The sequence below is a fragment of the Mustela erminea genome, chromosome 9 (genome assembly GCF_009829155.1).
Source record: "Mustela erminea isolate mMusErm1 chromosome 9, mMusErm1.Pri, whole genome shotgun sequence".
NCBI classification, from domain to species: domain Eukaryota; kingdom Metazoa; phylum Chordata; class Mammalia; order Carnivora; family Mustelidae; genus Mustela; species Mustela erminea.
Genome location: NC_045622.1, coordinates 106,705,516 through 106,726,433, shown reverse-complemented (window position 1 = coordinate 106,726,433; position 20,918 = coordinate 106,705,516). Strand labels below are relative to the sequence as shown.

At 58.1% G+C, this 20,918-nt stretch overlaps 1 protein-coding gene across 24 annotated transcripts in view; it reads left to right on the top strand.

The window, feature by feature from the left end:
- The first annotated feature begins 2,951 nt into the window (after window positions 1–2,951).
- NRXN2 (neurexin 2) overlaps window positions 2,952–20,918 on the top strand; it is a 104,895-nt gene continuing 86,928 nt past the window's right edge. For 21 of the 24 annotated variants that reach the window (XM_032357711.1, XM_032357702.1, XM_032357700.1 and 18 more), the window contains exons 1-2: window positions 2,953–3,208; window positions 12,195–13,186. In XM_032357711.1, the coding sequence (XP_032213602.1) occupies window positions 12,457–13,186 (730 nt within the window). In that variant the 5' untranslated portion in view covers window positions 2,953–3,208; window positions 12,195–12,456. Of the gene's footprint in view, window positions 3,209–12,194; window positions 13,187–20,918 lie in introns of all 24 variants that reach the window. The other 3 variants (XM_032357718.1, XM_032357721.1, XM_032357720.1) reach the window with 1 other exon arrangement.

Below are 20,918 nucleotides of genomic sequence, written 5' to 3'. Positions count from 1 at the left end.
TGAAGAGGGGGGCTGGGGGGTCTTCTAAAGGTTCTGAAGCTGGGCCAGGCTCCAGCAGCCCCCTTTCCCCCCAGAGAGTGGGGGAGATACCTCCTCACCCCTGAACCTAGGGTGTATCCTACAGCAGCTGTGGGTTGTCCTGGGGGGTGGAGGCTTGGGCGTCCCAATTTCCACCTGTGAAGCAACGGCCTCAGCCCCTCCCTCCGGGTTCCCTGACCTCATGCCCACCTCTCCCCTTGAGACCCCGCTCTTCCACCAACTCCTCATTGAGGTCACCCACCCCGCCCCGCCCAGTTACTTCTCAGCCACAGCACCGCCCTCCATCAGGCCCCCCAGTAATGTCCCTGTGTCCTCCATCGGGTCCCTCGCTCTAGCGGCCTCAGCCCCCTCCTGGCCCTTCCCCCTCTGAAGGCTGTAATATCCGTTTCACGATTTGGGGGCTGAGTTGCTATAACAACAGACGGGGATTGTGTTGTGAAGAGCGGCTCGCTCTCTGTGCCGCCTCCACCCCTGCAGCCTGGTCGGCTCCCCTCCCTGCAGCCCTCCGCCCCAGCCTGGCCTATTCCCAGCATGTGTGTGTGTGTGTGTGTGTGTGTGTATGCAGATGTGTGCCCAAGGTCTGCCCTGCCCAGGGAGGGTCACGTGTGACTGTCGTTTCACGGTTGCATGTGTGAATGTCATGTAGAAGCTTCCACACTGCGTGTGTGTGTGTGTGTGCGTGCGCACAGATGCACGCGCTCTGTTTGCTGCATTTTTCCTCCACCCTAGGTTCCCACTGGACTATGCCTGGGTGAAGGGCCACACTGGGTGGGTGACTTTGGGGAGGGGTGCCTTCAGGTGGTGGGTCCCAGCTAGGTTGGGTCACCTGAACCTTGGACCTTGGGGGGAGACGATCCTGTAGCTGGGAGGAGGGGCTGGAGGTGCAGCAGCTACCAGGTGACCTTTCCTGCCCTTGATGGGCAAAGGTGGCCCAGGGAGCTTGGGGCGGGACAGGAGACAAATGCTCACTCTTCCATCTCTCCCTGCCCCTGCCCTCCTGTCCCTTTTTACACCCATCTAAAAGGGTCTGTGAGAGTCTCTGAGTCACTGCCCCTGTCCGCCTGTCTCTCTGTGTCCTGGTGCCTGGCTGGACACGTCTGTGGATGTGTGTGTGTGGGGATGTGGTGTGTGGGGATGTGGTGTGTGTAGGCTGCGGGGAGAGGAGCAGTGGGGGATGGGTACGGCAGTGGGCTTTGGGGTCAGAGAGGCCATTTCACATCTACAGACCCTGCCTCAGCAGTGCCCATTCTCTGACTCCTCTAGTGGCCTTGGTGGAGCCAGCTTGAGGGTCTTTCCATGGTCAGCGTGGGCCTCAAGTCTGGGAGCTGGCTTAGGGATAGCTCTTCCAGACCCCTAGAAATCGCCCCTTGCAGTCTGGGTCCCCTGCTCCCCCACACAGTCCGGAGAGGAAGACCACTTGTTGGGGGGTATCGTCGCCCATCTATTCTCTGTAACTGGCCACTTTTGTGCAAAGTGCTTTGCGGGGGCGGAATGACCCTGTGAGCCAGTCCTCTGTGAGCCCTGTTCCCCTGGCCCCGTGCATTCACCTCGGAGTGTACTGGCGCTTGTGTGCTCAAGTTTGTATACATACGTGTATGTTCTTGGGCAAGCATGTGCTTCCTGTGGGGATCTTGCCCACAGGAGATGAGCAAGGGGACCACTGCCCATCTCGCAGTGGGGCATTTCTGCAACTGTCCCTGTGTGTCTCTTTGGGAATGCCTGTGTGCACATGGATAGGTGCGCATGGCCGTGAGTGTGCTGCGCTGTGCCTGTGCATGCATTACCTCCGGCTAAAGAAACACCACCTACTACGGGCTATGCAAATCATGGTCCCTGCGACAGAGATCAGGGTTCTGGGTGAGGTGGCAGAATGGTGTGGTACACACACACACACACACACACACGCACACACAGCCTCATTCAGAAGCCCAGTGTCCAACTTTGTGGTACACACACTAGGTGCCAGGTCCACCTTTGATTGGCTGAGTGAGTGAAGGGGTGTCCCCTTCCTCCCACACTCATCCACGAGCACATTCAGGGTGTCCTCACAGGGAAGGCCTCCACCCAGCGCCGCGCTCACTCTGAAACTCCCGGTTGTGGGGAGGAGCACAGAGGACCCGGCTGCTGCCAGCATTCCCTCAGGGATCCAGGCAAAGTGCAGCCTCGCCTCTGCCCCCAGACCTGCTCCTACCCACGTCCGGAGTTCCGGGCAGGACCGGGAACCAGGCTCCAAACTAGGATTCCCATCAGGCAGCGCTGGGAAACCCCAAGCCCTTAGGTCAAGCCCGCCACCATCGCTGCCTTTCCCTCTCCGACTGCCTCCTTCCTTAGAGACCCTCACGCCTCAGTTCTAGGGGAAGCCAGGGCGTCCTCGGGCGGTGGGAGGCGGAGGCCAGGCTAAGGGCTTGGAAAAAGCCCCCCACGGCCTCGGGCTGGTCTTCCTTCCCTGGGCTCCCGACAGCCTGGGCCCGCCCTGGGCGTAACCAGTAGAGGGCGCTGCGACCCGGGTCCCTCACTGGTCGGGCTCCCTCCGTGCCCCAAGTCCGGGCCCACAGCCTCTCCTTGGGCACGTCCCAGTCCTGGGCGCTGCTACACGGGGCCGTCGGCCGAGGGATGCGGGAACGGAGAGCCGGACCCAATAAGGGAGAGGCTAGGGCGTCTGGGTCGCCAGAAAAGACTTTGGGGCTGGATTGGGGGTCTGCCTGGTTGGGAGCCCCGGCGCCAGGGCTAAGGACCGCGAGAGGCGGGGAAGAGCTCGGATGCCCTGGGGCCGGGACGCCTGGGTCCCTGGCAGGGGAGGGAGGTGGGCCCGTGAAGCCGCGGGACTGGCGGCTTCTGCGCCTTCGCATTGGCTGCGCCGCTCGTCCGTTAGCGCAGCGTGGCCCAATGCGCGTGTCTGGGGGGCGGACACTGGTGCTGATGCTGCCGTCAGTCGGTGTTGCAGGGATGCGGCGGCGGGAGCAGCCGCCCTGACTCGCAGAGCATCTTCCTCCGAGCGGCACCGCGGCGGGGCGGGCGGGCGGACGAGCCGGCGGGCGGGGAAGCGGCGGGGAGCGAGAGAGGCGCGAGGCGGCCGACACCGCTGGCCCCGGCTCTGCCACCCGCTGGAGACGGGGCGACCGTGGGGCTCTGATCCCCACCCTCCAGCTCCTGCTGCCCCCAGAACCAGGTACGGGGGGGGGGGGCTGCGGCGGAGACGGGCGGGGGGCGGGAGCGGATCGGGGGAGGGGAGCGATCGGAGGGGCGGGGGAGGCAGGAAGGATGGATTGGGGGGCGGGGGCGCTGCCGCGCTGAGAGGGCTGGCTGGGTGACAGCGAGGAGGCTAAGTGGCTGGGGAGGGGGTTGGGGGTCGGAGGCTCCCTGTGGAAGGGGCACTGGCCCTGAGCAGGGGTGAATGGAGAGGGGTGGGATGGAGGGTCGTTGGGGGAAGGGATGGGGCAAAACGGAGGGGCATCTGGAGGGCTGGGAGGGAGGCTCTGAATGGGGGTCCCCAGTCTGAGCTAGCCCCAAGGGCTGGAAGCAGTGTTCGTCCAGAGGGGCTGGGAAGCTGTTGTGCTCTGAAGGGTCTGCAGGGGAGGAACCAGTGAGGAACTGGGCTTGGTGGGCGAAGGAGAGGGCGCTGGAGAGGGGAAAGAGAGAAGTGGAGAGGCAAGGAAGGAGCAGGGGCCAGGCCAAGGGCTTCATACTGGGGGGCACCAGGCTTTACTGGGGGATGGGAGCCAAGGGGAGAGGAGGTTATCGGGAGGGAGCAGAGGGGAAGGTGCCAAGATGCTCGAGGAGGAGATGGGTCTGTGCTGGTGGAGAGCCGGGAAAGATGGGGGGGCCTGAGGGAGAGGAGCGGAAGCTTGCGGGGAAGGTTGGGGGCGATGGAGAGGGAGACTGGGAAATCAGTAGGAGGGGGCTGTGCTGGGGTGGAATGCGCTGGGGGCTGCGACGGGGTTATGGTCAGAGAGCGCTGCAGGGAGAGGCAGCTGCAGGGCCCTGGGCTGGCTCCCCCACCCCCAAAGAGAAGGGGACCATTTCTCATGTCCCAGCCTCTCCCCCAGCTGAAGGAGCCATCTGCCCTGGGTTCTTTGGGCTGGGTGTGAGCCCTTGAACCCTTGATGGGCCCTTGGAGGCGAAATGGGCTTCTCAGAGGGCGGTTGTCTTCTTTACTCTTAACCCCCACCTGAGTCCTGGGTGAAGGCATTTGGTGCCTCATTGAACGAGCCAGGGCTGGGAGGCGATTGTTCCTTGGTGCCTGGAGGTGAGAGGGGTAGTCGTCCAGACCTGGAGGGATGGAATAAGCCTCAGGGGGTGGGTCTTGGGTGTCCAGTCCTCTCCACTGCTTTGCGGGTTTCCATACAACCCTGGTTTTGTATGTGTTGGGGGTGGGGTGGGGTGGGGTGGGCGATGGCCTCCCACTCACTCCTGCCCCTGCCTCTGGCCACCTGCCTTGTGTCTGGGTATTCGTTTTGGGGGGCTTGGGGGTTTTGCATTCTCTATCTTCTGCCAGAGAAGTAGAAAGAGAGAAAGGAGACAGAAGGAAGAAAGAGTGGAGGGAGGTCGGGTGGTCTGTTAATTGTGAGGCCTTTGGATTTGTGGGGTGCTTCGGCCACTCCAGTCCCTAAGTCCTCCTGCCTCCAGGGACGCCCCTGGGGATGCTGGCATCTGAGGCTGGGTTGGATCTTCCTGAGGGCAGGGCAGAAGGGTCTAGCTGGGGGTGCCTTCATTCCCACTGTAGGAAGTGTTCTCAGACCCCTCCTGTCCTCAGAGCCACAGGGGTGGATGGGACTGACAGACAGGCAGAGGCCAGTGGTCACTGGGTGGCTGGGGAGCCCTCTCCAGGAGTCGAGGTCCTGTCCTGGCTTCTCCGCTTGGGCTGAATCCATACTATGGGCTCCTGAGAGGCTGGCTGGGCTCTGGGGGTGCTGTTAGGGACCTCTCTGGGCAGCTCTCCGTCTCTGCCCAGGTCCAGCTGCTCCTTCCTGCCCGCCCTTGTCAGTGACACAGACAAGCTGACACTGATACATACACTCGGCGGCACCCACCCAGACACACACCTACACAGGCACACACACCTGCGTACACAATACGCCTCCCGGCAGCACCCCGCCTACACTCCCCACCGGGGAGACTGCCACCTCGCTGCCTGCCTCCGAGACCTCCCCCAGGTGCCCTGTGCTCCTGTACACGACACACGCCTGGCCCCTACCTGGCCCCAGAGCCCCAGCTCTGCGCTGTCAGCCCTCATCCACACACACACACACACACACACACACACACAGCCCCCGCCCACCATTCACCTCCCCAGGATGACACAGCCGAGTCAGCGCACCTGCGCTCCTCTCTACACACCCTCGCCCCCGGACACACCCTCCTGGACACCCCCCTGCTCCAGTCAGCATCACATGGGTCATGGTGCCACTTTGCCTCAGGCCTTTGTGTGTGTGTGTGTGTGCGTGTTTGTGCACCCTGGCACATACTTATGCTCACTAACACCCTTTATGCCCTGGCTCACCCCCTATGCTTCTCCCCCACTTTCATTCACTCGCATATCTTTGTTCCTTGAAAGAGAGCACCGCCCCCCCCCCCCCCAAGCCCCAGGCCCTCCCACCCATCCCGGATCAGGACCGGAGTCCTCCTTGTCACTCAGCTACACCTGGCCTTCCCCAGGAACTCCCAGCCCACCCCTTCCACTAATCCTCGGGGCCCTACCCCCGCCTGACACAGGGGCCACGCTGTCCATTCATTCCCAGCTCTGAGCTCAGCCCCCAGGGGGACGCAGACCATGTGTCTCACACGCCACCCACCCTGCCGCTCCATCTGTCGGGGCGGCTCCCCGCCTGGCCCCATCCACACCAGCAGGCAGGCCCGTGGGGCTCAGAGACTCACTCAACAGATAAGCCAACATCGTGGCACCCAAGCCATTACCAAGCCTTCTTGGGGGGCCATGTGGGCTCCGCTCTGCCCCTCAGTGAGCCTCCGCTCCTCATCTGTAAAATGGGGAGGGTCCTTGTACCTATCTTGTGGGGTTCTTGCAAGGACCAAATAAGGAGCAATAATGGTAACAACTTTATGCATCGCGTTCCTACCGTGAACCCGGCTCTGGGCCAAGCACTCTGAAATTCACCTCCTGTATTTGTCAGGACCGGAGCGAGCCTCCGGCAAGCGGGGACTGATTCCATCATGATCATGTAACCTTCCACACACGCGTGTGCACACACCTGTCCTGGGTACCTTTAGGAACTGACCCAGGTACCTCCTGCTGACTCACAAGGCTGCCCCTGGAAACCATCTGTTCCCTCTGCATCACTGGGGTGTGCCCACCCAGGTCGGTGTCTCCCAGCTGTGCACAGCTCAGGGATGGGCATAGAGGTGAGCTCAGTGCTCCCACTGTCTGCCCCCAGGCTCCTAGGCACCCGTGCCCCAGCCCCCACTTTGCCGAGTCATTCCAACGGACCTCCGCCCCCAGCCCACCCAACTTCTCAGCCCCACACCTGACAACAGCCTCGTTGTGTGTGCCTTGAGCTGCCGCCTCTTATGCCCAGCCCCCTGATGCTTCTCTCCACGTGCACAGAGACCCACTCAGGGGGCCGCCATGTGTATGACGTTCACTTCAGGCGGTGCCACTATGGGGGACTCCCTCTGGTCTTTAGACCTTGTCCCACCTTCCTAGGCAGGAAGAGGTGCCCAATAGAATTGAGGAGGGCCCAGGGAGCAAAATTTGAGTCCCAACTTTGCCACCTCCAAACTCTGTGACCTTGGCGGGGGGGTCCCTTTCCTTCTCTGAGTGTGTTTCCCCATCTGCAAAAGGGGGGAGTGAGAAGCCCTGCCTTGATTGCTTCCCTCACTGGGCCTGGTGGAATCAAAGGAAACACGAGACACGTGGAGTTTTGCAAATTGCAAGATGCTGAGATGAGATTTAAATGTAATCATTAACACAACACATCCAGGCTACGCCAGGCGCTGTCATGAAGTGCTTTACATACATATATTAACTCTTAATTTGGACAACACCAGTCTTACCGTTATTTTACATGTAAGGAAACTGAGGCCCAGAGGGGCTAAGTAATTTGCCCCAAGTCACACAGCCTGAAACGGGTAGGGCTGGTATTTGAACCCAGGCTCCGGGGTGAGTGCCTCTGATCACTGCTTTGTTCCTGCCGGTTGCTAAGGTGAGGCCAGATGTCAACACGCTCTAAGTCTCCCCAAAAAAGTCATCAGGGCTGGAAGGAAGGAGCGGAGGAGGGAGATCAGAACTGTTTGTGGCCCACCAAGCCTGCCTGTGGTTTTAAGGAGGAGAAGGGATCCTCCAAAAAACACATTGGGACTGAAAGGGACCTTAGGACTCAAGTAGTGTGATGGCCCCTCCCATAGGATCCCAGGGCCCTCTCCTGAGCCGCTCTGAGCAGTAGTCATTCTGCTCAGAGCACACACCTCCACAGAAAGGGAACTCACCACCACCCCCCCGGAGGCAGCCTACTCCACTGTTGGAGGTTCTAAATTGCCAGCAAGCCTCTCTGTAGCTCGAGCCAAAATCTCCCTCCCCCTAACACGCACTTCTCCCACCTGTCCACGGGCTGCCTTCTGGGGCCACCAGAATGTGTGCAAACCCAGCTTTTCCTCCCTGGCGCCTGGGGGAGGCCCCTGCTGTCATACTCCCAGCTGGCATGAGGGGAGCTGGCGTGAGGCGCGGAGAGCCAGAGGGAGGCTGGCATTCCCATGGCTGGAGGTGTGTGTGCGTGCGCACGCGCGCGCGTGCTATGGAGGTGGCCCGAGATGGGGTGGGTGGGTGTGGGGAGAAGGCCCCTGGCCAGGGGCTCTGCCAGAGTGGGCACAGACTCTCTGTCCTCCTGGAATTTGTCTCTATTCGCTCAGGTTGCCCTGATGGTCATGGGGAGGTGGGGGGCAGGGAGGGAGCTGAGGCTTTTGGTCAGGCTGAAGGCCCAGGTCTGGAACAGTGGGTACAGTGGGAAGCATCTAGAATGGAAGGCCAGGGACCTTCGTTTTAGTCTCGCTCAGCTGGGTGGCCCCGGGTCAGTCATTGCCCCTCTCTGGGATTCAGTTTCCACCTCAGAGAAGCAAGAGGGTTGAACTCCAGGAGCTCTGAGTTCTGTGGTTCTCATTCCCGGGGGCAGGCTCAGTCTGGGTTGTCTGAAGAGGGCAGTGGCCCCTGTGAAGTCCCCGTCAGAGAAAGGGGGACTCCGAGCTCAACACTTCCTTCCCTGTGGCCTGTGGAGCGGACCAGGTGGCAGGAAGGCCATAGGCATTGGAAACTGCCCACCCCTTACCTGCACTCACACTTGCGCGAATGGATTTATCTTGCTATGCTCTGGAAGCCTGGGGCGATGGGGTGGCCCATCAAACTGCCGAAACAGGGTGAGATGAGACAGTGTGTGTGGTTTCCAGCCAGGCGCTGGACGCAGCTAGAGAGCCCAGAAGTTACAGCCCACGTGACACTGGCCTGGCCGTGGGAGATGGGAAGGCGGCTGTCAGCCTAGAAAGGCCTAGAAAGAGTCTGTGGGAGCGGGCTCAGTGGGTGAGAGAGTAGGCCTCTCAGAGGAGCCTAGTCACCCCACACCCCCGGCCCCCGCGCGCCTCCCCTCCCCACCGGCTCCAGGCTCCAGGGGCCATCTGTGGGTAGGAGGTGCTAGGAGGCTGACTGGGTGCAGAGTCCCAGGGAACATGGGAGAGGTCAGGTCCCCAGAGGAACAGTGGCCGGGGGCCAGCCGTGGCTGGCAGTGTGCACTGCGCTGACGTCAGTCAGCCGACAGGATATCCCGAGGCTGCTCTGGCCTCTCTCCCGGCACTGACAGTGGGCATTGGAGAAGAAAAGTAGGTCTTGGGGAGCAGTGCCTGGATGGTGGGGGCAGGGGGCTCCCAGTGGGGGAGGGGCCGTTGCTCTGTACAACTCCAGGGGAACCATTTACTTGATGTAGTTGTGCAAGGAGATCTGAGGCCAGAGAGCCGTGTGCCAAGAGTAGAGGAAGGTTAGTGGGTCCTAGGTTTGCAGGAAACCCCTGCATCCTGGGCGGAAGCGGGGGTTGGAGCCTGGGTCAGCAGAAGCTTCATCCAGGGGAGGGGAGGGAGGGCGCGGCAGGTTTCCCAGGGAACTGTGGGGTGGGGTGGGGTGGAAGGGACCCAAGTGTCCGCTTAGCATATCCTCTTTCTGGGGTCATCTCTGTCTCCCGAGCCTGCAGCTGCCCCAAGGGTTTCTGGGTCCCTGCAGAGAGGACCCGGGGAGGACTGGGGCTTCCTCTTGGCCAGGCCGGCAGCCCCTGTGCCCGGCACTGAGCCAGCCTGGCCTGGGCTGTGGAGCTGTGGGCTGTGGGGAGAATGAGTAATGAGTCTTGAGGGGCCCTGGTTCCCAGACCCTGCCCTCACCCCTCCCTGGAGACACCGCCCAGGCCCAGTCTCTGCCCCCACAGCTGCCTCTCAGCACAGTACCCGCTCCCTACTCACACTCTCCCTCTACAGCCTGGCACACACGCGCCCCGTGGAGTCATCCCCTCCCGAACTCTCATGCGTTTTACCTCCCCTCACCCCCACTGGCCTCCAGGGACATTCCTTCTGGCTCCTAGGACCCAGGTGTCTACCGCCCAGCCTCTGGGGGCCTCCTCACCAACCTCCACTGGATCAGTGCTCTGCCAGCCTCCCGAACAAGGGAGACCCGGCCCCGGAGGCATTTTCAGTAAGAAGCCCTCTGCCAGCTCCCTGGAGGGGGGGGGATGTGAGTATGACAGGGGGACTGGGTTTCGGGGTGGGGCAGGGGAGCTAATTCCCTCCCTCTCCTGAGCTGAGGGCGAGTGGACAGCAGCACGAAATCCTATTCCCTCTGCTAGTGGAAATCGATAGCTAATTAATTCCCTCCCCAAAATGTGTCCGGAGGTGGGGGTGGGGGTTGGGAGAGAGGCAGAGAGAGGCTGGGCCAGTCAGAGACAGACCCCTGCACGGGGAGGGAGAGAGGAAGGACCAGTCACTTTTCTGGTCTTCTGGCCTGTGCCTCCGCTGGGGGTCTCCCTGCCCCCTCTGGAGAAGAGGGGGTTTGGCTTTTCCCTTCCCCCAAGCCCGAGGGTCCCCTTCCCCTGCCCTGGGCCAGGGTGGGGGTGCATGTGTGTGTGTGTGGGGTAAGGGCGTCAATCAGCCTGGGAGCAGGTGCTGTATTTAATTTGATTGGCTAATTAGCCCGCGCATGTTAATTATCTCCATTACCCAATGAGGAGAGGCAGTGACAAAGCTATATATAACCCGGACAGTGTTCGCAGGGAGAGGGGGCTGTCTGCCTGCTCTGTCCCCTGCTTGGGAAGGAGCAGCCCTTTGGCGGGGGCCGTGAAGCAGGACACTTGAGTCCCCACTGATGCCGGTGGGTCTGGCTGGGGAGTGGTGGTGATGGGGGGGTGGGCAGCAGTCAGAAGAAGCCAGAAGGAAGGACCTGAGAAGGGGGTTTGAGGGTCTCTTGGGGATGGCTCCCCAGACTCTCCTGCTGTTCTCCTAAGGCTTTCTGTGCCCCTTCTTCCTTTGGCAAACATGTCACTCCAACCATCCCTGCCCTCCCGTGACTCACTCCTCACTCCTCTGCTATTGTTTTCTTAGGGGTCCCCTAGCTTTCTCTGTCTCCCTTCATACCCCAGCTTTCTCCCATGGAGAAGGGAACTGCACCCCCCCGAACCTCTGCCTCACCCCTCTTCTCTTGTTCGGGTTCCCGCTGCCCTGAGCTACACCCGAGGCTGCCCCACACTTTGTGTCCTTCGTGGGGAGCCTGGAGTCTGACACATGAGGATCTAAGTCCCAGTTCTCTGCTGACCGAGCTGTGTGACCTTGGGCTAGTCTCTAGTCTTTCTATGAGGGCTTCCCCAGTGGTTAGTGGGAATAGCAGGGCTTCTGAGAGTGATTAGTAAAATGCTATTTGTAAAAAGGCTCAATATGCAGGGCCTTGACAAATGCTGTTAGGATTAATTTTCTCTACGGTCTCTTTCCCCTTCTCCCCATCAGGCCTCCTTTCTCCTCCATTACTCTTCTGTCTCTGTCACTCTTCCTGTGATTTCCACCCCTCAAACTTCAGTTTTTCCCTGTCTCTTCCTAAACTTTGGCCCTTCCCTGCTGCACTCACAGGCTTCTCCCCACCTCCTTCCCTTCCTCCCTCCCCAAAATAAAATCAATGCAATATTCAGGAGGGTTGTTGGATATAAATAATTACGACTCGGAGTTTAACGAGATGCAAATTCCCCTCCCCGGTGTGGGGTATAAATTGCTCTCTGACAGCCCGTTACAAGGGTAATCATTTCAGAAAGGCAATTTTATGTAAATAAGGCTGCCTGCCTCCTGGTGGCTCCCCCAGCCCTGAATGGGGAGGAGGCCGAACTGAGGGGTGAAGAGAACCCAGGTACCTGGCCGGGCCTGAGGCTGAGGACTGGGAACTGGAGGTTGAGTGCGATAGACGTTTAGGTTTTGGAAGGATCTGGGCTGGTGAACAGTGGGGTTGGGGCCCAGGAAGAGGTGAGTGTTGTTTGGGGGCATTTGGAGACATGTGTCTTTGCATGGATGGGGAGGGTTTGGGGCCTGGGTGCCTGGGTCCTAGTTGGCTTCTTTCCCTTGCCCCCTTCTCATCCAGGTTACCCAATAATCCTATTGACGAATTGCCATTTAATTAATCCCAATGAATTATTTAGCAGCTTCATTATCCAGCATCAGGAGCTGATGAGAGAGCCCCCGACTGGATGGTTGGTGGTGGGAGCATCACCGAGGCCTTGGGTGGTTCAGAGAGAAAGGGGCGGGGGCGGGGCGCGGGAGTGGTCGCCACCTGGTGGAGCGTCTCCAGGCCTCACCCACAGGAACTGGCCCTGGTCCTGACGGGAGGCGAGGGTGAAGGCGTCCGACTTGGGCTCCTATCTGACTTTAAGATGCTACTACCCACCCGTCCACATCTCAAATTAATAATTACCTTAATGAGCGCCATAACTCTGCAAGGGCTGGGCCCCCAGTCCTACGGTCTTCGGTGGCGGTGTCTCTTGCTCTGGGACCCTCTCCGGGTAGGGCCGGCTCCTCGAGTCCTAAAGGGAAACAATTGAGTGCTTGCTGGTGTGATGGGGGAGTCAGCACTGCTGATCCCCTCCTTAACCCTCTCCCCTCTTCCGAACCCCTCATTAACCCTTTCCTCTCTGTTTCCCCCGCAGGCATCCCTCCCCCATCCTTCGTTGGAGCCCGCAGTGGGGGAGGGGCGCCGCCGCCGCCGCCGCCGCCGCCACCTCCGCCGCCGGGGGAAGCCGGTACCTGGGCCTCTGCGCCTCGCCCCACGGCCGGGCCCATGGCACTGTGAGCCAGAGAGGGAGCCCCGCTCGGTGCGGGGGGCGCCCGGCCCCCTCCCCGCCCCATGCGCCCGCGGCTCTGAAGCCTGAGCGGGGCCGGGGGCCGGGCGGGGCCGGGGCCGCCGGAGGCATGGCGGCCGAGAGCCGGTGGCGGCCGCGGTCGCCGCGGTTGCTGCTGCTGCTGCTGTTGGTGCTGGCTGCGGGCGCCGGCGGCCTGGAGTTCGGCGGCGGCCCCGGGCAGTGGGCTCGCTACGCGCGCTGGGCGGGCGCGGCGAGCAGTGGCGAGCTCAGCTTCAGCCTGCGCACCAACGCCACGCGCGCTCTGCTGCTCTACCTGGACGACGGTGGTGACTGCGACTTCCTGGAGCTGCTGCTGGTGGACGGGCGCCTGCGGCTACGCTTCACACTCTCGTGCGCCGAGCCGGCCACGCTGCAGCTGGACACTCCGGTGGCCGACGACCGCTGGCACATGGTGCTGCTGACCCGCGATGCGCGCCGCACGGCGCTGGCGGTGGACGGCGAGGCCCGCGCGGCCGAGGTGCGCTCCAAGAGGCGTGAGATGCAGGTGGCCAGCGACCTGTTCGTGGGCGGCATCCCGCCCGACGTGCGCCTCTCGGCGCTCACGCTCAGCACCGTCAAGTACGAGCCGCCCTTCCGCGGCCTCCTGGCCAACCTGAAGCTGGGCGAGAGGCCCCCCGCGCTCCTGGGCAGCCAGGGCCTGCGCGGCGCCGCCGCCGACCCACTGTGTGCGCCCGCGCGCAACCCCTGTGCCAACGGCGGCCTCTGCACGGTGCTGGCCCCTGGCGAGGTGGGCTGCGACTGCAGCCACACAGGCTTCGGCGGCAAGTTCTGCAGCGAAGGTGAGCCCGGGGGAGCCACTGCTGGGCGCCTGGGCTCTGGAGCCAGGGCTTGCCCGCGCTGGGTCCTAGGGTCACTCATGGCCTTGGGGGTTGCCGGCGGCCAAGGACGTGTGAGAGCGTGCCAGCCCGCGGGGTCGCGAGGCGTGTCCTTGCGAGGGGTGGGTGAGGACGACCGTCCTGAGGAGAGGGGGCGTGTGGCTAGCCAGTGACCTGTGTTGACGTGGCCTCTGGGTAGTACTGTGCCATCTGTAAGAGGTCCTGTAAGGGGCTGGCCGGAGCCCGAGGGTCCGAGGGCTTGAGGGTCTGTGGGTCGGGTGTGTGAGGGGGTGTGCCGACAGGATGGGTGCCGGCGGGCTTTTGTGGGCGGGGACTATGGGGCTGTGAGATCTACTGTGGGTGCAGCCTGGAAGGCTAGGCGTTGTGCAGGTCTTGTGCAGGTCGGGACGGTGAGGGGTCTGTCCGTGGTGGGGCGGGGGGGGGGGGGGTGGAACGGGAAGGGCTGCGGGTGGGGCCGGTATGGGCGGGGCCTATGGAGGCGAGGCGTTCCGGGGCCAGGCCCGTGGAGCAGGTGCTGGCAGGTGCTGTCTGCCGGGGCCATCGGAGAATTTGAGAGTGAAGCCTGGGAAGTATGGCTGGTGAGGCCGGGGCTGGACGGGACAAAGAGGACCTGGGCATGGGGAGGAGGGCACGCAGCGAGGGCAGGTGAGGGACAATGGGGATGGCCAGGTTGTGCCTGGAAAGGGAGATTTCAGGGAGGGAGAGCTTCCACCAGCTCCCCAGCTTCGAGGAGAGGAGCTGAGTGAGATGAGGGGACAGGTCGTGGGGGTGGCGCCGGTCCTGGTCCCTGAGGGCTGTGGTTCAGGGGGACAGGGAAGGAGGGACTTGAAGGCACCTGTTGTACCTTGGTCTGGCGGGGCGGTGGAGGAGACGTTCCCCATCAGTTTGGGGACTAGGATGGGCATCTCCTTTGACCCTGGTCTGTGGCGGCAGGCATGCTTTCCTCTGCCCCAGACCCCTAGAAGCTGTTGGCCACCTAGCCACTGTGTGTGTGTGTCTGTCTGCCCCCTCCCCGGAGAGGTGGAGACTTTTGGGGAGTGTGTGTGTGTGTGTGTGTGTGCCCTCAAACTAGTGCGGCAGTGGGACTGTTTTGGGGATGGGTGTCCTCCTGGCTGTCAGCATGTGCGCAGCCATGGGAGGAGCCGAGGCTGCCGTGTGGCCCTGGGTTTGGGATGCGCTGTATTTTGACTGTGTATCCATGGTTGTGGTAGAGGAATCCTTAAGGAAACTGTTTGAATTGCTTTTTTGGGGTTATTTGCATAAGGTGGTGGACTGTATCTTCAGGAACTGTGTGTATTAAGTTAACCTGACACCTTCTCGCCTTTTCTCCAAGGAATGCAGGTGCTCTCTAAACTGTGAAAATGTGTGTCTGTGTGTGTTCGGCTGCACACAGAGGCTGGAAGTCTGGCAGTGTGTATTACGTGTGAATGGTCTGCTTAACTAGAGTGGGGTTTACAGACAGGAGCTGCAGGGCCCAGGAGAGTAACCAGTACACAAAAGAGTACCCGCCTGCATGTATCTTAATGCGAGACCTCAGTAAGAGCCTGGAACTCCATAAGAAATCTTTCTTTCCATGACTTTGAATTTGATTCTCTGATCTCCATGACCTTTCCCCTCCAAGTCTTTCTAAGAAAACAGAATGAAGGGGCACCTGGGTGGCTCAGTGGGTTAAGCCTCTGCCTTCGGCTCAGGTCATGATCTCAGGGTCCTGGGATTGAGCCTTGCATCCGGCTCTTGCTCAGCAGGGAGCCTGTTTCCCTGTCTCTCTCTGCCTGCCTCTCTGTCTACTTGTGATCTCTTTCTGTCAAATAAATAAATAAAATCTTAAAAAAAACCCCAGTTGAACCACCCATCTAACTTGACGGAAAGGGAATTCGAGCTATGGAGAGGTTGTAGTAGCCGGTCCTTGGGCTCACTGGCAGAATCGGGCCTGAGTGTTTGGAAGATACAGCCAGAGGCACATTGGTCAGTCAGACCCTTGTGTCCAGTCCCCAAAAGGATTTACTGGCCAGAGGCTCCCAGTGAGCCAAATAAGGTGTGTGCTTCTGAATACGGGTTGTGCGGTTGTGTGTCTGAGGTGTGTTGGAGTACCTGTGTGTGGGAGGGACAGTGTGTGTATCATATGTGTGTGTTGGGTGTGAATGAGATGAATGTTTGTGTTAACTGTGTTGGAGCTGGGAGAGACAGCTGCTTATTTGACCCGTTGTGTATGTGTGTGTGTGTATGTGTGTGTGTGTGTGTATGAGAATCATGAAGAAGAGGGAAAGGGGGCATTAGGTGGGTGTCAGATAGCTGGTCAGGGCAGGGTTGTCTCTGAGCGTGTGTGTGTGTGTGTGTGTTGGGAGCTCTTGAGGGAGGGGCGGCGCGTTGTCTGCGATAAAGGGGCGGGGATATGCCTCCCCGTATTCCTTGTACCTAATTATAGTACCAGGCACTTAGTGGGTGTTTAATAAAAAATTTGCAGGATGAATTAAGAGATATTAATAAGTATTGGGGAAAATGAAGGCTTGGGTGAGGCTGAATGGGTATCTGAAAATGAATATTTTTCAGATATGTGCTGTGGGTGGGCGCGGGGTGGTAAACACTGCCCGTGTCCGTAGGTGACAGACACCGGGACGGCCCTGCTGATTTGCATCCGTCTCCCCGCCCCATGACCTCATTCCCTCTCCTTATATTTGTTCCTATTTGCTGGGCAGCTTTTGTAATATCTTGTGCTCGCTACACTTCTGGTACATTCCCGTCCAGCCGAGGAGGGGAGTGCAAACTCCCACCCTTGGGCTTGGGGGTTGAGGAGAAAGACTTTAAGGGGAACAGGCCTGACTGCTCATCCCTGAGACAGAGCGGAGAGACCCAGAGTCCCCACGTCTCCCTCTGAAGTCACCGTCATTTGGTGATTATCTTCTTTGAGGGAGGCTCAGCTTGTTTGAGATTGTGGGCATTTAAAAATGTCAGTAATTCATAATACCCTTTCCAAATAGGAGTTATTTTTATATCTGTCCGTTGTGAAAAGGGACGACTCAAAGCTACTATGAATTCAGGAAAGCTTTTAGATGACTTCGATGTTGTATTTGCCATTGTGGTTAATCAAATATACATTAGAAAAAAAGTTTTTTAGCCTTACAGGCAAGACATATCAATCTGCCTTCAGCATCTGGTGTGCATATGGATCTGTGGGTGCTCTGGAATCACCCCCCCAACCCAGGCCTTCCTGGGTCTGGGCCTACCCATTGACTGAGAACCTCCCTGTTAGGAAATGTGCTTCTTTTTTCTCTGGGGCGGGGGGGAAGGAGAGTTGTCTGGCCACAGGTAATTGAAGAGAGAGCCAAGTTGGAGAGACTGAGCGACTGAGCGTGTGGACCCAGTGCTGATAATCTGTCAAAGCCAGGCTGAAGTCCACGGGGCACCGGGCAGGGATTTGCATGGGATTTCCCCCCACCCTCAAGTGGAATGGGGGCACACGCGTGTGGGACGGAGTGGCAGGGGTACACGTAGCTTGGGAGAGAAGAATGAAGCCAGGAGACAGAGAGGTAGATGCCCATTTATTTATGTGTGTCTCTCTTATGGTGGTCGCTGACTGAATTCAGTAAGTAGTTATCAAGGCCTCCTTTGTGTGAGGCCTCGTGTTGAGGGCTAAGGGGGAGGGTCAGAAATGAATAAGATGAAAAAAAAAAAAAGAAATGAATAAGATGCTGCTCTGGGTGGTGACTGTTTACTCGGGGAAGCCGATAAAAAAGCAGTCCAGTGCGTGGGAAAGAGCATGGATTATGTAGCCCTGCCTGGGTCAGTGACCTTGGACTTTAGCTCTCTCTGCCCTGGTTTTCTTTTCTGGAAAATGGAGGCAATAATAGTGTCTACCTTACAGAGTTATGGGAGCTAAATCAGCTAATTCATGTCAAGTGCTTAGAATAGTGTCTGGCACATAGAAAATGCTCAATAAACACCAGGAAAAGAACAAGGCACAAAATCGTGTGGTATCGGGATGCCTGGGCTGCTCAGTTGGTTAAGTGTCTGCCTTCAGCCTAGGTCACGGTTCCAGGGTCCTGGGATGGGGCCCCACGTTGGGCTCCTTGTTCAACGGGGAGCCTGCTTCTCCCTCTGCCCAATGTTTCCCCTGCTTGTGCTTGCTTCCCCTGTCCCTGACAAATAAATAAATAAAATCTTCAAAAAAAAAAAATAGTGTGGTATACGCCCCAAAGAGATGCAGCAAGATGGTGCAGCTCAGTGGTCAAAACACAGACTCCTGAGTGTCAGGTCTGCACTTCAACCTGACCTTCTGCCCTCACCAGGCCCAAGCCATCAGGTGAGTGCCTAACCTTCAAACGCATTTTTCCTTACCTGTAAATGGAGATAAGCAGGCTTGTCTCGCAGGTCTGTCGTGGGAACTAAATGAATGTCTGATACATGAAAAGTGGTGAATAGTTGGTAGTTACTATTACCAGCAGGGTGCTACCGGTGTTGCAAGGAAGGCGATAGCTTTACAAGTTGGCGGGGATTGGTAATAAAAGGCATGCTTTTGAGGATTGACCTTGACCGTGGATGAGTAAGCTTGGTTTGAGGGCGCCACTTCATGCACAGGCACTGGTGGGAGCCAAGGCATGGGAGGGAGGGACATGTACGGCCCGTCCATAGAGGGGACTCCAAGAATATAAGGAAACTAGAGCAATCTAACACAGGAGCAGCGGGCCGAAGCCAGGTCTTGGAGTTTTGACTTAAATCATTCAACCAACATTTGTTGGATGCTGTGTCCCAAGTATGGGCAAATGTAGCCACTAAGCCGCCACAGTTTTTTTAAAAAATATTTTATTTATTTATTTGACAGACAGAGATTGTAAGTAGGCAGAGAGGCAGGCAGAGAGAGAGGAAGGGAAGCAGGCTCCCTGCTGAGCAGAGAGCCCTATGAGGGGCTCAATCGCAGGACCCTGAGATCATGACCTGAGCCGAAGGCAGAAGCTTAACCCACTGAGTCACCCAGGTGCCCCAAGGGTCCACAGTTTTGAGCAGATATATGAATAAAAGCTATATATCAGAAGCTGGGAGTCTACTGTAGAAGGATTATGGGTGGCAGAGTTATGCAGTGGAGAAGTCAGTTGGGAGACAGTTCAGGAGAGAGATTTGGGGCCCCCACATCTTGCTGGGCTTGGGGAGTGGCGAGGAAGGGTGGTGGCCTTTGGGACAGCAGGAGGAGCAGGTGCTTGGGAGCTGTTGCTGGGATGGAAGCTCTGGGACTCAGAGGGGATGTGGTTTCAGGTTTGCTTGGAAGGACGGTGGTGGCAGCGGAGGGGTGAAGGGAAAAGGGGGGCCGTGGGAGAGGAGCAGCCTTGGGCCCCAGATCGTGCACGTGTTGAACTGCGGTGTCCCTTGGTGTTCTTAGACAGAGACACCCAGGCTGTTGGAAAGGTGAGACCAGAGCTTTGCATTGAAGGCGGGGCTGTGGATGGAGACCTGGGTGCCACGGGGGTGTGCGTGGAGAGAGAGAATGTTTGTAGTTCTGGAATCAGAGGAGGTGGCCAAGGAGAAGGTGAGGAGACTTCATAGGAGCCCACAGGTGGAGAGGAGTGGCTGCAGACATTATGAAGGGGCAGTTAGAACAAAAAGAGACCAGATCACACAGTCAAGCGGGGGAGAGCCTGGGGCCTCACAGCTAGTGAGCGTTTGCTGTGCCTTGGGTGTTGCCGTGTGTGCCAGCAGCTGTCCCAACGCCGAGAGAGGGCAGTGGAAATCGATCAGTAAAATCTCAGTCTTCCGGGGCCCTGGGGGAGAAACTCACCCTGGAAAGTGGAGCATTATCCCATTAAAATCCACAACTCACCAACACTGAAAGCATTTCAGACGGAAATCTTCCCGAGATATGTCGCACACCTCTCTGCCTCCCCGAGCACAATATTTGGAAAGTGATTTAACCTTTTCCGGATGACTCAGGATGTCGTGATTCCCCTTAGGTGTTGGACTGTCATACTGTGGTTCCTTCACTGAGGTTTGTCCCTGCCTGAAATGATGCCTGACTGCTGTATTTGGATAGTTCTTAGATTAGCTTTTCCCGAGTTTTTCCACCTCCGTCCTTAGGAAGGGTTGTCATGCGGCAGCCTACATCTCCTCGCATTAGTGAACTTGGAAATCAGCATTCCCAAGTGTGTTGGGGTTGTGGGTCACCACCGGTAAGTGGGTTCTGGGTAAGGTCTGAGAGGTTCTCCTAAGAGGATATAATAGGGTTTTTTTTTTTTTTTAAGAGTTTATTTATTTATTTGACAGATAGAGATCACAAGTAGGCAGAGAGGCAGGCAGAGAGAGGAAGGGAATCAGGCTCCCTGCTGAGCAGAGAGCCCAATGCAGGGCTCGATCCCAGGGCTCTGGGATCATGACCTGAGCTGAAGGCAGAGGCTTTAACCCACTGAGCCACCCAGGCACCCCTATATAATAGTTTTTAATGCATCACCATCAATGATGTTCATTGTGGCCGCTCAGAACTTTTTCTTTTCTTTTGTTCTGGTCTTTCTTACTGTCCTTGATAATGAGTCTAGTCTGTTGGAATCCCGAGTTCACGTTAGGCAAGACAATACCAGCTCCGCCCACTGGTGGGGCAGATAAGACTTCTGTGTGTGAAAGTTGAGTAAATGAGGTCACGTATGTGGAACCACTATGTCAGCTGTTAATATCCGATGCCTGTGGGCCTGACAGTTTCTGCTGCGAGAGAGATGGCTCCGGGCTCAAGAGAGTGGTTCAGGGAGTGGCTGGTGGAGTGGTTAAGAGCAAGGGGGGCCCGAGGTCTAATCCAAGTTTTCTACTTGCTGTGTGTGTCAGCTTGGGTAATTTACTTAATCACTTTGCTCTTCAATGTCCTGGTCTGTAACATGGAGATTATGATGTCGTTACAAGGACACAATGAGCTATATGGAAATCCTTTACAATGGGCTAGGCACTGTTTTTTTTTTTTTTAAGATTTTATTTATTTATTTGACAGACAGAGATCACAAGTAGGCAGAGAAGCAGGCAGAGAGAGAGGAGGAAGCAGGCTCCCCGCTGAGCAGAGAGCCCCGTGTGGGGCTCGATCCCAGGACACTGGGATCACGACCTGAGCCGAAGGCAGAGGCTTTAACCCACTGAGCCACCCAGGCGCCCCTAGGCACTGTTCTAAATGATCCATAAAGGCGACTCTGATCATCAATCCTAGTGATCAGAGAAGGTTGCAAGAAGGAGGCGGGACTTGGCTAGATCTTGAACGAGGACTGAGTGAGATTAGTGGAGGTGGAAAGGAACGAACGGGCAGGGCTTTCCCTCCTGGAAAACAGCCTAAACGCGAGGTCTAGGAGATGGGAGTTGGGTGTGTTGGGGTGCGTGTGAGGAGACCAAGATGGTTGTACTTTGGGGGAGATAAGATCAGAACTGTAGAGTCAGGTCAGCTTCTAAAAGTCTTGACTTCCAGCCAAGAATGTGGATCATGGGAAGTTTTAAAGCCAGACAGATTCGGGTTCAGATTTTGACTCTGTCCCCTCACTGGCAGTGTGACACGGGTCAAGTTTCTCCTGCTTTAGGAGGCTCAGTTTCCCCGTCTCTGCGAGAGAGTGATGGCAGCATCCCTTGACAAGGCAATAGTGGCGAGAGATGGGAACAGTGCATGGAAAGAGCCCGGCACCCTTGAAGTACTCAGTATGTAAGAAGTGTTTTTGATTATTCATTC